Source organism: Schistocerca piceifrons, chromosome 7 (genome assembly GCF_021461385.2).
Source record: "Schistocerca piceifrons isolate TAMUIC-IGC-003096 chromosome 7, iqSchPice1.1, whole genome shotgun sequence".
In the NCBI taxonomy this organism is placed as follows: Eukaryota; Metazoa; Arthropoda; class Insecta; order Orthoptera; family Acrididae; genus Schistocerca; species Schistocerca piceifrons.
In genome coordinates, this window is record NC_060144.1 from 102297933 (window position 1) to 102315455 (window position 17523).

A 17523-nucleotide genomic window follows, 5' to 3' on the forward strand; every position below is an offset into this window, starting at 1 on the left:
GTGTAATTAAGCACAAGAAGCAAAAGTCTTTTGTGAAACAACATGAAAAAGATTTGTGTTCTAACATGGCACGACTTATTGATAATCATTATAGGATTATGGTACACACAAAATTGGTTAAAACACTAAAGCTCGCAGTCTTCGTAAACAAAGAACAATAGGCACAAAATCTACAACTCGTTTTGTTTCCTGTGCATACCTGTATTTAACACTTTCCTGTATTGTACTTTTTTTTAGGACAGTCTGCTGAAAACTGTATAAAGAGGGTTTTACTGTATGTTGATTAAATGACATAGTAATACTGCTAAATTTACAACAGCGAGTAATGCTAAAGTATATACATCGTTTTCATTAATAAAATTTCACACTGGTGTTGCTGAAAACGGACAAGTGATTATTTCTTTAGGAGCCACTGTGGACCTTCAGCTCACTGTTTTGTCCTCCGTAAGCTCAATCAATTGCATAAGCTGTGGCAACTCACTGTGGCCACCACATGACCTTGGCTCATTACAAACACTGCTATACACAAAGAAAATTCTTTCCACAAAACAAAAATTGCCAAAATTGCCATTATTTTTTGAACAAACCTCCTCACATATTAATTCTACACTGCCAATTTTGGCAGAAATTTTATGACACATTTCATACACTTGTGTGCAAAACTAAAGGATGGAAATAACTTTCACATGACAGAGAAATCCCATTTTACATTTTCATGCGGTCCAGACTTAAAAAACACAAAAATGAGGAAAAGAATTAAAAAACACCAAAGTGAGGAAACTGCTGAATTGGGGAAAACATTAAAAGCCCAGAATACACGCAAAAAACATATGTAATTGGCATATGTGATTTAAAATCTTAACTCTCTCCAATACACAGTATAAAATCTGTGTAAGTGAAGAAAATTAAATGTACAATACGATGCTTATATAATTATTTGTTTTATGAATTTCATCAGTTCTTAAAAAATCACAGATACATAATAGCAAGCAAAATTCATCAAAAAAATTAAATTGGTATCTAGGTACAAGGCAATTGAGTTATTTTCTGACATGCTTCAATCAAAACACACATTGTTGAAAGGTCTTTCCTCTGCGCTCACCCAGAAAAAAAGCAAAAATTGACAAATATGGTGAATTAAATGAAAACTTTGAAATATGGAAATCTAATGCAAAAGGGGGGTCATCCTGTAGCCAAGACGGTGCAGCATACTCTGGTAATATGAGCTACGAGCGCAGTGATCTCTAGTGTATTGTTTGCAAATTTTTCCTTGTTCATTGCGCTGAGTAGTTGAAGTGGAGCATTCTGCAGTATTGGCAGCGCACCATATCAGCTTGCTGTTTATCACTTTATCTGCTAGAAGCCACTGCATTAGAGTGATGTCCCCATGCTGTACAGCTATTGGCTACAGGTAGAAAACAGACATTCAAGATGCTGAAACCCAGCAGTTTTCACAGTATTGCACAGTTTTCAGTTTATTTTACCATGTAGGCTATAAATTTTTGCTATTTTCAAGGTGAATATAAAACGAAATAATCTTCAAAACTGTGTGTTTTAAGGTATAATTTGTGTCAGCAGTGTGTTGGGAAAAGGCTCAATTACCTCATAGATCATAAGCAAAAGTGCTTGTTTTTTCATTGGTGTACTCTACAGTATTTCTAGTGGCAAAATCCCCTTTTTCTTTGTAACAGTTCTATTATATGCTGTGGATTTTTGAAATTTCTTTGTTTGTTTATGGAATAGCGATTTGGTTGTGTGAGCTGACATTATGCGTGTTGGTAAAATTGTTACCTATGAGGAGGAGAACGAAACTCTCGCTTCAACTTTGATTTATAGCTTATGTGCCTGTTTATAATTCAGAAATTTTGAAAGTTTTGTAGGCTAAGGTCTGTTAACTTATTAGATGTGTTCGTATGCTGTGCTGTGGTGGCTACACTTGTAGTTGGGTGACAGAACAAGTTGCCAGCCAATAAGAGGTTACTATTCGAAAGGGCCGACGTGTCCTGGATCCTGACCAAGCATCTTCTTTGACACTCAGTGTTTGAATTTAACAGGTTGACAATCGATACTGTTGCCGAATACAGTACATTGCAAATACATGAAGAGAGACGAGACTCACATTTTGGCTCAATTTGGCAAACTTCATGTTGTTTTCCACTGCGGCCACAACCCAGCAATAGTTTTATCACAATTATGCGGTGGAGCTAAATGTTGCAAGTTGTGCTGGTAATGTCAATTGTTGGTTTATCAGGTTTTCCTCCCTTGTGTTGCCCCTCTCCATAATGTCCTAAAATATTCTCTTAACTACATCACCAACCGTGGTACGAACCATCTGTTTTTTGTGCCACTTAAATTCGTTCAGTTACATGAAGTATCAATAGGAAGAAAACAAGAAATCAAATGAGACATCAACTAAGAACACACAATAAATCTTCTAGGAAGAAACATAAAATCAGGAAATTTTTAGCATTGATCTTACTGATTTTTCACAGGAGCTACAAATTTATGGCATAGAATAGTGAAAAATGTAAAATCTAAATTCCACAGTAGTACAGAAGATAACAGAAAGAAATGCACAATGAAATGAGCAGAAATGACATTTATTCAAAGAAAACAATTATGGTTAAGTCATAGTAATTCACGGTGGTCCCCTGGACATTACAGGAGGCCAGCCATGGTTCTTAATATGCTTTGATATCACCATGGAGGACAATGCATGCTCTGCAACATGCTCCCGTGCTGGCCCTAAGACTGCTGAGAAGTTCTTGTGGTAGGGCATTCCATTCCTCCATCAGTGCACGTAACAACTGCTTGATAATTGCTGGTGCTTGTGGTTGTGCCGCAATACAAACTGGTCAACATTAATTGTGACACTGTACTTTTTCCCCATGCGCATCCCTTCAAGGATACATCCAGCCCTGACTACATTTTTATGGATGATACTGCAGAAGCGCATCAAACTGCATAAGATGGAGCAGCTCCTGGACTGAGACAATATTCTGCCAATCGACTGGCCTGTTCGTACCCCAAACTTAACCCCACCAAGAGCACATATGGGATGCATTGGGGATACATATTGCTGCACATCCACATGCAAAAACAACCATCCTGCAGTTGTTAACAGAGTTGGAGGAGGGCTGGAGCACCCTACCACAAGAACTCCTTATCAATTTTGTGGCCAGCAGGGGAGCACATTGGAGAGCATGCGCTGCTGTGCATGGCAATCATACACAACACAGTCCACCTTTTATATTGTCTGTGGGAGCATCATGAATCATGGTGATTCCCGCGTAATTATTGCCATTGAATAAGAGTAACTTTTCACTGTATCATGTATAGTTTTTTCCATGTACGGTCCAAGTTTCATCAAGCATTGTTACTTGGTAGTGACACATCATGTGAATTTTACTTTCATCCTTAAGTATTACACACCAGTGTCCAATTCTATTAATACAATTATTTTCTCCTACAATTTTTTTGTATCATATGTACATGTTGTTCATGATAATTTCTCATCATGGAATAATGCTTTCACTTATTATTAAATGCACATTCTGTATGAGTCTTCTTTAACACGTTCGCTGCGGTCGCCCGTGCGAGCCGCTAACGCGCGAGGCGGACGCTTGTAAGCGCACGTGCGCTGAGAGCTGAAATCATAGCCCTGCGAAACCTGTAAGTTTGTGGCGAATAAACTAGATGCCGCCAGCTGATTCGTTTGGAGTTCGTACGCTGGCTACCAGAGGCGCAGCGTTCCACTCAGTCAAAACAGTTCGGGGCTAGCTGCCAGGAGCGCTGCAATCACTTCTCTTTGCAGCCGCACGGCCTTCTATGATTTTTATTTCGAGGAAATAACTTTACATAGTTACCGACTTAGCTCGCCACTGTATCTTTTCATAATTCTTATGGATGAATAAAACTTTGTTCTGCAAGGGAAGTCAGCAGTTTCAAGTTATAATAAGATACTGCTGGAATTTATATTTCGTAATCCATACCTGGCTGAATACAAATTATGAACACGCCTAAATTTTGATCGCAAGACTAATGTCTAGTTTTGCGACAAATTCATGTTGTGCACGAACGTAATATTGGCAACGAATATAACGTCTGCGGAAGAGGTGCTAGATATAGAAATACAAGTACACTTTAGCTGCATGCCGATCATGTGATAAATGCTGCCTGCTGTCTGTCGCTTATAAGCGTTACATGCATTTATTGCAAACAATTCTAACAAAGCCCCTTATTTATTTATTGTATTGCTAACTGGACAGAAAATGCAATTCACACAAGTGACAAATCCACTCCATTGAAAAAGAATTAGTCGGAAAACACCAAAAGATTTATAAAACGAAGAAAAAGAAACAGGACTCGTCTGCAATGTGGTGCTATGGAAACCCAATCACAAATATATACATATTATAAAAATGACTGTATGTGTATGTATGTATGTTCCACATCTCCTCCTACTGGACCGATTTCAACGAAACGTGGTACACATATTCCTATTATCGGAAAACTATCACTGTAGGGGTAAGAACCACATACGACACATACGTCAGGAGATATGACGTCATGAACAATGTAATTCGTCAAAAACGGCCGCATCATGTGACGATATTCCACATCTGCTCCTAAACTAGTACACCGATTTCAATCAAATTTGGTACAAATCTTCTCTAAGGTAATGAATCATTTGCTATGGTAGCAAAAACTACTTACGATATATAGTTCAGGAGATATGACGTCATAAACAATTCTGTTCTTGAATAACCGCAACATCAGGTTTGTGATTTCTATTTATTATGTCATTACTACTAAAGCTATTCGCGAAGAATTTTGCAGAGGATATGCATATATACCACTAAATGTAGCTTTGAAATTATATCATAGTATGACACGTAGTACAGGAGATATGACGTCAAAACTATGAAACGCACGAAAATCCGTCCCACTATGCATGTGGTTGTAATGTATTACGTCTGTAATACCAACTCCATTCGCACCTCATTTTGCAGTTTCCTAATATTCTTCCCGGGGAACATGGAAAATTATATTCTTGTGGGACACATAGTACAGGAAATATTATGTCATGAAGATTGACCTGTGTGAAAACGGAACTGAGATGAATGGAAAATAGATAGCGATAGAACAGGAGGCGATGGACAGAGAGAGAAGAAGCAGATGGACCAAAATAAGACAGGAATGAATACACACCCGGGCAACGCCGGGCACTGCAGCTAGTAACAAATAAGTTTTCAAGGTGTAGAGGTGATGTTTTTATAGCAAACCACAAATAAGTCCACATACGGTACTGTACAGAAACATCATATTCTGAGCAACCAATGTAACTATATTTACATGGCTATCAAATAAAACAAACACTTTACAAATCAAACACAAACAGATCTTCCTCTGTAGATACGACGTCCCATTACATTATGGATGTGTAATTGTGCAGCAGTTCAAACAGAATCCAGGTTGGTTTGGACACGTTATACACACGTATGGTGTATCCGTACGCTTGCCCCGTGCCGCGCACGTTTTACATCGCTTCCGCATAACTTGCTTCGTCCCTTCCGTTGCGTCCCGCTTTTGCACAACATGTGTGTCTTTACATTTGTTACGCACACCTTTTGTAACGTCCATTGGTGGAAGTAGTCCCTTTATTATTTGTATTCTATAATCATACAAAGTCATATTATGCCCTGAGTATTTATTATATAGGTAATGTGCATTGAACATTAGCATGTCAACTACATGGAAGAATAGTTTCTTTGGCCAGCGGATTGTCTTTCGTTCACATAAATAATAAGACAACATCTGGTCCTGCCTATCGGTCCCAGACATACAACTATTATATCTGATAATTGGCAGTGGTTTCGCGACTATTTGCTGGCGTGCATTCTGCACACGTTCCATTGTATTGGGGTATTCTGTGGAAATATAGGAGACCTCTCGTCTATCCTTCCATTTGCCGATCATTACCCCGTCCGAATATCGTGCTATGGTGTCCCCTTTCCCCAGCTTGGCGCATACCACGTCTTTAGGGGTATTTTTCCTATTTACCCTTAGTGTCCCGGTGCAATGTGTTTTTGCATTCAACAGGGTTTTAGCTAAGGCAAAGCTGTTGTAAAAATTGTCCATGTAAATGTGATGGCCAACATTCACCTTCTCTTCTAACAAATGCAATACTATCTTTTCAGCATGCCCTTTTCCCCCCATATCACCACGCATCCCCGTGTACACAGCGCATTTATTGATGAAGCCGTCTGGGTTATTTAGCATGTACAATTTGATGCCATACTTACTTCTTTTGTTTTTTATGTATTGTCTAAATGACAATCGTCCCCTCCAAAGAATCATTGATTCATCTAAAGAGAGATCCCTACCTGGATAATACACATTACACATTTTGTTGTTGAAATAATTCAATATAGGGCGTATCTTATACAGTCGATCATTTGGTTTCGGTTCGCCTGACTCTGGATTTTTTGCAAAATGCAATGCGCGTAAGATAAGCAAATATCTGTCTCTGCTCATACTCATCGTTATTCCTTTATTTTCGAACAGCGGATCCCTCTTCCAGTAGTCTTGTAGTCGGGCACATTTGACATTACCCATATGTAATGAAATCCCCAGGAAGACAAGTATTTCTTCTATACTTACGGGTTTCCAATTACTAATTCTAGAGCCCTCTTGTGTATTTGCGCTCGCAAATATATTCCGTGCGTTATCATTTGTTTCGTCAACTATGAGCTGCAGTATGTCATCTGTAACCAGTAGCCTAAAGAAATCCATTGGCGTATTGCCAGCAGGCTTCATCAGCAAACATTCTGCTTTCGTAAACGGGTGATACTGCATCCCATGTGGTTCTTCATGCCACGTAACACCTGGTTTGCTTACCTCTGCGAGCGCTGGTTCTTTATCGTCGGCGATTTCCTCATCATCGTCGCCCGTATCGTCCGATTCCGAACTGTCACGAAACATACTGGACAGTTCTGCTTCCACACTGTCATCACTGTGGTCTGTTTCTGCAGTCTCCAAATGCCAGTCACCCTCATCTGGTTCGTCCTCTCTGAACTCTACATCACTATCTTCTAACACACGTAGTAACTCATGGTCAGTATATTGGTCACTCTTCCTACACTTTTTCGCGTTCGAAGGCCCCGGTGTCGGTTCATTCGCCGCCATTGCAAACAATGCACAACACAGACGACAAAAAACGAAAACACACAACTGCAGACAGGAACACGTTACGTGATATGTCGTTGGTTACTTGAACTAACACGAGTGCACAGCCGAACAAACTAAACTGAGAACTCTGCTAGTGAACGCGCCGCTTATATGCGTCAGCCGCAGCGAACATGTTGACGGCGTAGCGTAATGGTCAAGCGCATTGCTCACGAAACAGTCGACCTGGAATCAATCCCAGGTGCTTCCTAATTTTTTTCAATTGTTTTCATTCTTATTTTCCTTGGTTTCGTCAGATTTTGCAACTATTTACCGTAGAATTTAAATACATTCAAGTAGTATATTTATATAACTAGGCGAAAGTTTTAATGAAAATAAAGATTTTAAAGATTCTTGTGATTACGTGCGCTACTTTTTATTCATTACGACAGTAGAAGTTTTGCCATTTTTATGGTGACATCATAGAAACATGTGAAACATATATGTTTCACTCTAGGCACATTTTATGAAGGCATTGTTTGAGCAGTTACATTTCTCTGCAACACGCTTCATTGGAAAGCACACTTAATTCAAGTTTTAAAACTAAGGTGTTTCCTCTAATAGTTTGGATGCAAACCAAGCGTACTAGATCATAGGGGTGTCCACAAGAGCACTGAATTGATGCAGCACGGTCGAATGTATTTTAATTGCATCTTCTCTTGATGATACCTCTCGCTGTTGTTGGAGTTACTCAGGGGCACTTTGTAATCTTTTAATTAGATTTTTGACTTGACGATAGAAATATACATCTACCGTAAATAACCGAACACTCTGAAGATACGAAGTAAAATAAAAATGAGAAAAAAAAATCAGGACGGACCTGGGATTGATCCCAAGTCGCCTGTTTCGTGAGCAATGCGCTTGACCATTACTCTACGCCAATAACGACGAACAGAGCGCTAAATAGGGTATAGCCTCCTATAGTGCTATCGGAACAACTTTCGAGAGCATGTTCTCCTTTCCTATGGCCAACTCAGGCGAAATATTTCGGGCACGTTATGTGGAGTCCCACCTCTTTCTAGAAACAATTCGGACGAAATCGGCGTGTCCCAGTTGGCGACCTCCCCTAGTGAGAACTCAGCTAGCGAGCGCACCGCTTATAAGTGTTACCCGCACTGGCTTGCTGATCGCGGCAACGCTTATGAGCGTCAGCCGCTCTGGCATGTTGATCGCGGAAACGCTTATGAGCGTCAGCCGCTCTGGCGTGTTGATCGCGGAAACGCTTATAAGCGTCAGCCGCAGCGAACGTGTTAAAAAATGCAGTAAATTCTGTGATCAAAGACTATAATTATTGAAAGTTAGTTACAAAGTTCAAATTTTCCAGCTTTACATGCACCCAACATTACCTGATTAAGTGCTGCCTTAGTTGGAAATGTCACAACTGGGCACTGACCGTGCAACTCTTTCTTCGGAAGTCTTTCCATACACATCCTCATGCTTGCTTCTGAGCCTAGTGTCACAACGCAAAAGCCCTTAGATTGGCCATTTGCGCGATTTTCAAAAAACTTCACTTCAACAAAATCTGTAACTCCAATGCCCAAAATGGCATCTGTAATGTCTTGGTCAGTAGTCCACTGTAAGAGAAGGAAACAATATTTGAATAAAAAGAGAACACAAGCAACTTTAGATAAGTCTTTCTCAACTCCATTCATTCCCGTGAGCAAATGAGCTTGCACAAACATATACATACATACAGGTTGACTGGGGATATACTTTCTTGAACTTTTTTTAATTTGCAAACATGCTGTTTGGGACACTCATGATAATGATCTATTACCACTGCTTCGCTGAACAGAAAACCAAAATATCTCATTATCACTATGTATATTACAGAAAACAATAAAAATTGAAACGTGTGTGTGTGTGTGTGTGTGTGTGTGTGTGTGTAGGGGAGGGGGGAGACAAGTTCAAATTATTTCGAACAAAAGCATTCACTCAGCATTAGTAGAAATATTTCAACTTTGATTTCACAAAGTGGTATTGAAGCTGCCCATATATAGCAAAACAATACTGTTAGTTATTCAGCTCCCCCTTCCCTCCCTCACCAATTACGATAATGCATCCACAGAAAAGTTGAGCAAATGCAGGCACTCTCAGATGCTCATAGCGCCTGTTCGCAGCTCCCCTACTTGGTCAGCCCCTAGTTCCCTTCCGCTTCCGTAAGTGTTCTATAGCATAGGTCTTTTGAAATCTACATGAACGTAGCAAAGATGTCTGGTGACCTTGTGTTGTTTGCTTTGTCTATGTTGAGGTCTCGTTTGAAGAAATGGCCAAGCAGTAGTTAAGATTCTCAGAATAATAATGTAACAAATCTTTATGCTTAAACTCATATATATAAAAAAACTTGTGAAAGGAAAACAAAGTGGCACTTGGTGTTTGTTTTCGAATATAAAATTACACGCGAATGAAAACAATGTACAATATTTCCAACTATTTCATAAGAACTTAAGTAATCAATATGAATACAGTAGAAAGGAAAGAAAAACTCCAAAGTAAGACAGAACTGAGAGAAAGAATTAAGTACTCATGCAGTTAGTGTGTCACCTTTGAAATTATTACTATTTTTGACTAGGTGATACATGGTTTGGTGCTCCATTTTACCACCTCATTGTAAGATACTTAAGGGAAGGGCACCATGTGATGAATAATTGTGCTGTAACAAAACTGAGTTATCACATAGCTCCCAAAACAGCAAACATAGTGCACCCTTTCAGCGACTGAGAATTTGCAAAATAATGCTTTGTAATTGCTGCAATAATTTTAAGCCCAGTAGAAATTATTCTTTTTGAAATCCTTCCTCTTTTAATGAGAACTGATTCACGACACTGAATAAATAACAAACAACAAGTAAAGTGTAGATGGAAGATAGATTGTTTGAATGGTTATGGACTCTCTCGGAACAGTATAACTTATCAATCGTTTGAATGGTTATGGTTTTATACACAGGCATAGAATTTCCCGGCACTTTAGAAGACAAGACTCAGGGGGGGGGGGGGGGGGGCAAACACTCCTTGGAAAGATCTTGGATGTGCAACAACATATACGCTGCATATTTTCTTATTACGAAAGTATAAATTCAAATTTCATGAAATACCACATGTTACATTGAAACACTGAAATCGAGATTGCGATGCTGTTTTGTAAGCCAGTCATAGCTCATGTCACGTGATATCATCAGCTGATGACAGCAGCTATTCAGAGATCAGAACACGTGATGTAGTCAGCCAACAGCAACATCACTTAAGTAGTGCGAACACACAAACAGGAAAAGTTAATGGTTTAGATTAATACACACAGCGTTGCTACAAGTAAAGCAAAGCTTTCACATATAATATTGTGTCTCTAAGATTAATACACTGCAAGAGAAGCTAAGCTTTCACATATAATGTTGGTCTTTAATATGCGTATTACACATTAAGATATATCACACAAATGTGAAAACTTTTAATAACGACATAAATGTCTGATCTTCTGGGCTCAAAATTCTTCTAAATGGCTCATCAAAGAGTTGATTTTTAAATGAGAGTCAAATGCTATGTGATTTAAGAAATACATCGTACATTCTCGCACATAGTTCAACTTGTGTAAAAGGAAATTTATTTTGAAAGTAACGCTTTTCAAACCACCATTCGCAATATTTTCCCACGACCTGTTAGAACTAGATTCGTTTCAACAGTTTCCAAAGAGCATCAGATAACAGGTGCCATCGCGCTTGCGCAGCTACGATGATGAAGGAGGCCCTTATGTTCGTACATGTAAAACATTACAAGATCTTTCATTACGTCATAAAAGAAACAAGACATCAGAGGATACTCCAAGAGAATAGGAATTTCGTGACCCATACAAAAATGTGCACATTTAAAGTTCACATTTGTATATCCAGATTCCCAATAAAGTAGATCTCGTCCTGATATTAAGCTTTTCAATGTAGTTTTCGGGATGTAAATTTTCTTGGGGTACCAGTACTGTGTTATCTCATGTTTGGTTCTTTATTACGGCATAATGCCATACGTGCTAGAAGATGAAAACATGCACTTGAAATGCAGCGAACAGTTGAAACTAGCCAACAGTGTGGAATTGAAAATGTCGTTTCAAATATATTGACTGCCTCAGTGGAAAAGATTAATAAAAGAAGATTTCTTTAGCAAACTGACAAAAATAACTTGGCAATTAATGCTTGACTGTCAGAAAGGTGGAAATAAAATCAAATCTAAAACTAATAACATATTTTAGCCTTCCGTAACTATGTGAATGTCTTTAAATTCACTTGATAGCTCCCGGCCACAGAAATCTGTTTTGTTTTCAGTAAACGAAGAGGAAGCAGCAAAAGTCACTAAATGTAAACACGTGGAGACTGCCCGCTTCCCCACTATAACTCAGACTGCTCCGCGCATCAGCCCCGGATCTACAATATTTCCGAACCGGGGCTATACTAGATAGTGCCGCCCCTCAAGCATTTGATATAGGACGTCAAGAATTTTAAAAATCGAATTTTCAAAAATATGTTCATTTTGTAACGCACATCTTTCTGAAGAGTCTGATGCATAAAATATATGTGTTCGAGGAAAAGTAAGACATGTTATTTGGTCGTAACTGTGTCAAAGTGCAGTGCCACGCCTCTTCAAACAACATTCTTCTATCGCACGTCACTGTATTTTAATCTGTGATATTGAAATATGTATATTTTGTACTAGATGCCATCAAACTATTTTCAGGACAGTGGAAATTAAAATGTCCTGTGGTGACTCTCCTGCTTCCAGTTGGCCAATTTGACATCATTCCTCTCTTTTTTAAAAAACTCTTCAAAAAATCTGCACTCTTTACTGCCTATTAGCTAGTAACTTGCTGTTTTGTGTGGCATAAAATTAAACATAGGAGAAATAAAACCAGTAAAGACAAGAGACAAGCAAGACAGTACATATTTATTCAATCCTTAACTCCTACCTTTTTTCCTCTCTAATCTTGTTACAGCTTTACAAGGCAGGCTTTTCTTTCTACAAAAGAATCATTACCTCATCAAAGTTCGTCAAACGTTTTGCTACATGAAAAATCAAAATGGCGTTGTCTAATACCAAAAAAGCTGTTAATACAAATAGGACCAAAGACTGGTGTGGTTTCTCGATCTGATTACGTCTCTTTTGTCACTGTCTGCTAGATAAAACAAAATAGGCCTTTCTAATACTGCAGCAACTGCAACACACACCAAATAAAGGAGACTGTTTTGGCACAAATGCTAATTTTATATCACGACAGAATATAATTCACAAAGTACCAATATCAAATGCCCGTTAGGCCTACTACAAGCAAAAAGCTTTATGTTAGGAAATAGTTTCACACTTCATTCATATGCTCCAGTTTCTCAAGCATGAGTTTGAGAAGTAGTAGTACGAAATTTTTATACAAATTTCGAATAGTCACGTGCTTCCATAATTTGTGTGATGTCCCCATTTCTTCTCCTTCCTCGTTCTAACAAACAGTCTTGTTATCACTAATTCTGTGACTATTCCTGCCAATGTCAAAAGTTATTCGCCGGTTAACTTCACTAACTCTGCCAGAATCACCGTTTTAGTTATCCTGCAATTATTCTCTGGTTAGCTGCTAGCAGGGTACTGCACGACTGGCCCTTACTAGTAAAGCAGTGTAATCTTTCTTACATGTTATTCCTGTTAGTCATTTATTTCCACTCTGGTAGTCTGAATCTATGGAGATTTCACTAGTAATTGTAACAACACTCATCATTTGCAAACCCAATCAACCACATAATCAGAAAGCAGTTGGCATTCATCCATTCAGCTGTACTCTGCTCAGCTCATATAGCCCCTTTTGTATGCAGGATAGTTTATTTCTAGATACGACGAGAAGTCCCATGACAGAGACGTCACATACACTATGCACGCATTCACAAATCAACTTACGATTCATTCAGAAATCAACTTAGAATTATTCAAAAATGTTCAAAACCCGACAGGGATGTGTTTCAATGTCACATGAATCGATAGACCAATGTGTGCTGGATGCTAGGCATTTCGTGAAACAAGTTTTTTTTTTTTCCTCAAGAATATTAATTTGCCCCCCCCCCCTTCCTAAATCCAGGTCTGCTGCACATGCATGAATCTGGCAGCATGGGCGCAACAGTAAAATTTTTCCCGGTAGCATCTAGCTGCTTGCTGCGGCTGCTTACACAACCAACAGCCACATTTCTGCAGCCAGAAGCGGGAGAAGGTACTACTCAACTGTGCATGCGCATGATCCCACTCGTAAATGCTAAAATGAATCTAATGTTAACAGTTGTGACGTCACGCTCATCGGTGGCAATTTGTTGTTATGAAGCATTGCACAATCTTCCTAAAGCCTTTGACACATTTTGCTGTTGGCAGACACTTGTATGAGCACTGTGTTTTGTTGTTGTATATGGCACATTTCCTTTGCAATTTAAGTTTTACTTTTGTTTTTCTCTTGTTCATGTTTTATTGCTGCAGTATTATTCTGCAATAGCAGGCTACAGTTATATCGTTTGTTAGAGAGCATGAACTCTTACCAGTTAAAACTACAAAAAAATTAACTGAAAACAAAAACAATGAAAAATTCCTGGAATTCTAAAAAATTACGGGTTTTTCCCGGTTCTCTCCCAGATTAAAAAATTCCCGGGTTTTTCCCAGATCTCCTGGGTTGTGTACACCCTGATATAGACATTTCGCTATTCATGGACACGAAAGGAAAGTTAGTAAAAGAGTTTGGTGACTCTATGGCTGATTGTATCTCGTTTCTAACCAAGATGACCGAGCACACACACACACACACACACACACACACACACACACACACACACACCAGTAATTTTTGTTTTAAACCAAAAATGTGTGTAAAGTGTTTTAATAATTTGTTCATATTTGCCCTGCAAAATTGTGATGAAGACAAAACAACTTTAAGGATATTCAAGGGTGCACTTTCACACTGATTAACTGCAAGTGGAAAAAATCTGATAAAGGAGACAGTGAATGAACATTCTGATGTATTTGTTGCTTTGAGCCTGTCGTATGTTCAGAATAAAAAAGTATGTGAAAGCATTTTTCAGTAACAAAACTATTTAAATCAAAACCTGCAAGTAGTGTTATGTTCATATTGCTGCAGTAATCCACTTGGTGACTAGTAATTTCACTTCAAAACAATGTTAGCACCAAGTGAAGCAAAAGTGTTCCTTTCTTTTTGCATGTAGTATGACTGCTCTGAGCTTTACACTTCTGTGTGAGTACATTACCTTATGCAAGCATTTTATTTGTAATCATGAAATTGAAAATGTGTTAGAACATTCAAAACTAAGTGAACTAAATCTGTGGACTGAAATAGATACATGTTTCCTCTACGTGATGAGCTGGACAGCTTTTGTCACTAGAAAATTTTTCCCAGGACATAGAAAAGTTACACACATGTTGCATTCTTACGGGTATTGGCCTAACCGTGGAGTCTGCGAGCCACCAAGCAGGCAGCTCTCGTGCCCAGCTCTGATCTAGGACACAGGGCTTTGGTTAACATTGGCTAAGATGCTTTTGGGAAATGAGTACACATTATAACCGCTGGCGTAAGTGATTAATACCATTCCTTGAGGGAATTCCAGAGGATTGGACAAACTGTAAATCATTATTGAAAATGTTAAAAGATAATGCACTGAGACTAAATGAATCCTACGTTTCTGCAATATCAATTTACATTACAGCAAAATCATCCACAATGTCTCAGATAAATTCACTTACCCAAGTTAAATTTCCAACATACAACTGCCGCCTTCCTACTTGATTTGGTTGAATATTATTACCCATCTGATGGTATGGGGGATTTGAATTAGGACTATGTCCATCTGTATTTGATATTGCAGTAGAACCTGGTGTGTGTGATGGTTGAGAGTTCTCATCACCTCCACCTCCACCTCCTCCACCACCACCAGATGAAGGTGCAGCAATTACATCATCATACAGATCTACACCATCTGCAGCAAATTCATCCTGCAACACACAATGAAACATTACGTGTGATCTCTTAGGTTTTCACGGCATGCTTGATTAATGGTGTGCTTCAAGGTGTTCAGCCAAGTTGTTGTTTCCATTTTGTGTAAAATATTTTGACAAGATGATGGCCAAGTCAGACATCAAAATACTGTGCATAAAACACAAACAATGAATTGGGTAAACACCTAGAACCACATAACTAAACATTACTTACTTTATGGAAAATAAATTTCATGTATTGTGTCCAGTAATTTTAAATTACAATAATTATAAACCCTGGAACAATGATACATAAAACTGTCCAAAAATGATTTAATTTCATAATGTGAAAGATACTATGCTTCTCACATAAGCGAAACACTCATTACTGTATATGGACACACATTCACGTGGGCAATACAAATGCATGGAATTTTCCTCTCACACAACCCTGCTTTTGTCTTTTGTGTGATAATGACTTTCCAACTTAATTTCTAATTAGTCTTACTTCATCCAATAAACCTTTACGTATTGCCAAAATGAAGGCATACCTGCAATCAAAGTTTCTATTTTGTTCACAACCATATGTGCGTCCTTTGGCTACCAACTGGCAAGCAGAAAAAAATTATCCAATCTACATGAACCGCAATGATGATATAAAGGTCAGAGAAAGTTAAGCTGAATATAAACAACAGCCTACTGTCAGTAGCATACATTTGACTCCACATCCTTTTCACAATGCCAGTTATACTATAATTTATAATTAACAAAGCCAGAACCACAGTGCCTTCAAATTGTACAAAATGCAACATTCCCAAAGTACTGTCAACAAATGTGTGCATATGATTTACGTATATTATTGGGGCAATCTAATATTGTAATTTATAATATTATAAGACAATAAAGCTTGGTGTGAAATAGTTTATTTCATGCCCATTTTTTAAGTAACTAGCTGTAATCTTCAGACTCTCGGATCTCCCAGCAGCTAGTTACTGTCAAAACTGGCCACGAAATAGCTATTTCGCACCAAGCAATCTTGGCTTCTAATATTTATAAAATGAGTATATATCCTAAAAAATTCAACATCTGAAGTTTATTCACTGAAACAAAAAGGTTGCATATAATATGTTGCAATTTTATTTAAAAAAACTTCACTATGCCTTGACTGACCAACAAGTTCTGGCCTACTCATCAAATTAGTATTATTATAAATAGCAAACAATTAAAAATTTTATTACACCTGCTTGTGATAAGTCTCTACATAACCTTTTGGTACAAGGTTGCTGGTGCTCATACTGCAGTGATAAGCTAGCAGCCAGCTCATCATCACTGGAAAGGAAGGGAGGAAAGGATAAGGTGCACACAAAGACTAGTTTTCAATAAGTCTAATGTTTTATATGGACTCTCGATATGAAACTGTAGTAAGGTGCTTCATTCCGCGATGACCCATCAACATGGATCATGGTAAACTTATTTGACTTCCAAAGATTACTTACATTAAGGAGACAAACCATTGAAATTCTAAAACGGCAGATTTGGACCAGCTCAGAACAGTTGAAGCATCAGCACTTAGACCAGCCACTTAGAGGAATATCTAGCGAAGATGACTGGTAATTTATGCCATTATTTAATGTCTTACTGGCAGTAGTGAAATTGATATAACTTTAAGAGTAACACAAGACCAAGCTTAAAAGTTTAGTTTTCATGTTTACTTTAGTTTTATGGTAGATTACAAATTTTAAAATAATGACAGAAAGTATAATTTTCCTTGCAAGAAAAAGTGCGACATGAGTTACTGAGCAATTTCTCCCTCTTGAGCTTACAAAATGTCTTGCTCATTCAACAAATGAGTACATGCACACAAGTGCATCACTGCAATCGCAAACTGGCTCAGAGCAATTTCCAACAGCAACTGATGTTCACTAGTGTTTCTTTCAAAATAATTCTAGAAATTAATGACAAAGGGCAGCACCAGTCGAGGGACCGGTAGCGAGACATACTGCATTGTTCTCATACGAAATGAGTGCAGTTTTCAAGTTACAGGTGGCTCGCACGTCAAGAAAATTGTGACTGAAGATGTACGTGGGCAATGCCATGCTCAGGTTTTGTCTCCGAAGTGTAAGGAATTTTCTGCATTTCTATTGACACTGTATTTTGTGGCAATTGTGTTTACATTTTAAACATAAAAATGTCAATTAGTAAAAAACACACACACACACACACACACACACACACACACACAAATACACTGTCATCGAAGTGCATTTTGACTGTAGTAGAGCTGCAATGCCAGATCAAAATCACAAACAAATGT

At 38.3% G+C, this 17523-nt stretch overlaps 1 protein-coding gene across 9 annotated transcripts in view; it reads right to left on the bottom strand.

Moving 5' to 3' along the window:
* The window catches only part of LOC124804727 (cleavage and polyadenylation specificity factor subunit 6), a 174951-nt gene that overhangs the window by 122414 nt on the left and 35014 nt on the right, over window positions 1–17523 (bottom strand). For all 9 annotated transcript variants that reach the window (XM_047265016.1, XM_047265014.1, XM_047265013.1 and 6 more), the window contains 2 exons: window positions 14979–15227; window positions 8574–8801 (listed from right to left, as the gene is read on the bottom strand). In XM_047265016.1, the coding sequence (XP_047120972.1) occupies window positions 8574–8801; window positions 14979–15227 (477 nt within the window). The remainder of the gene's footprint in view (window positions 1–8573; window positions 8802–14978; window positions 15228–17523) is intronic.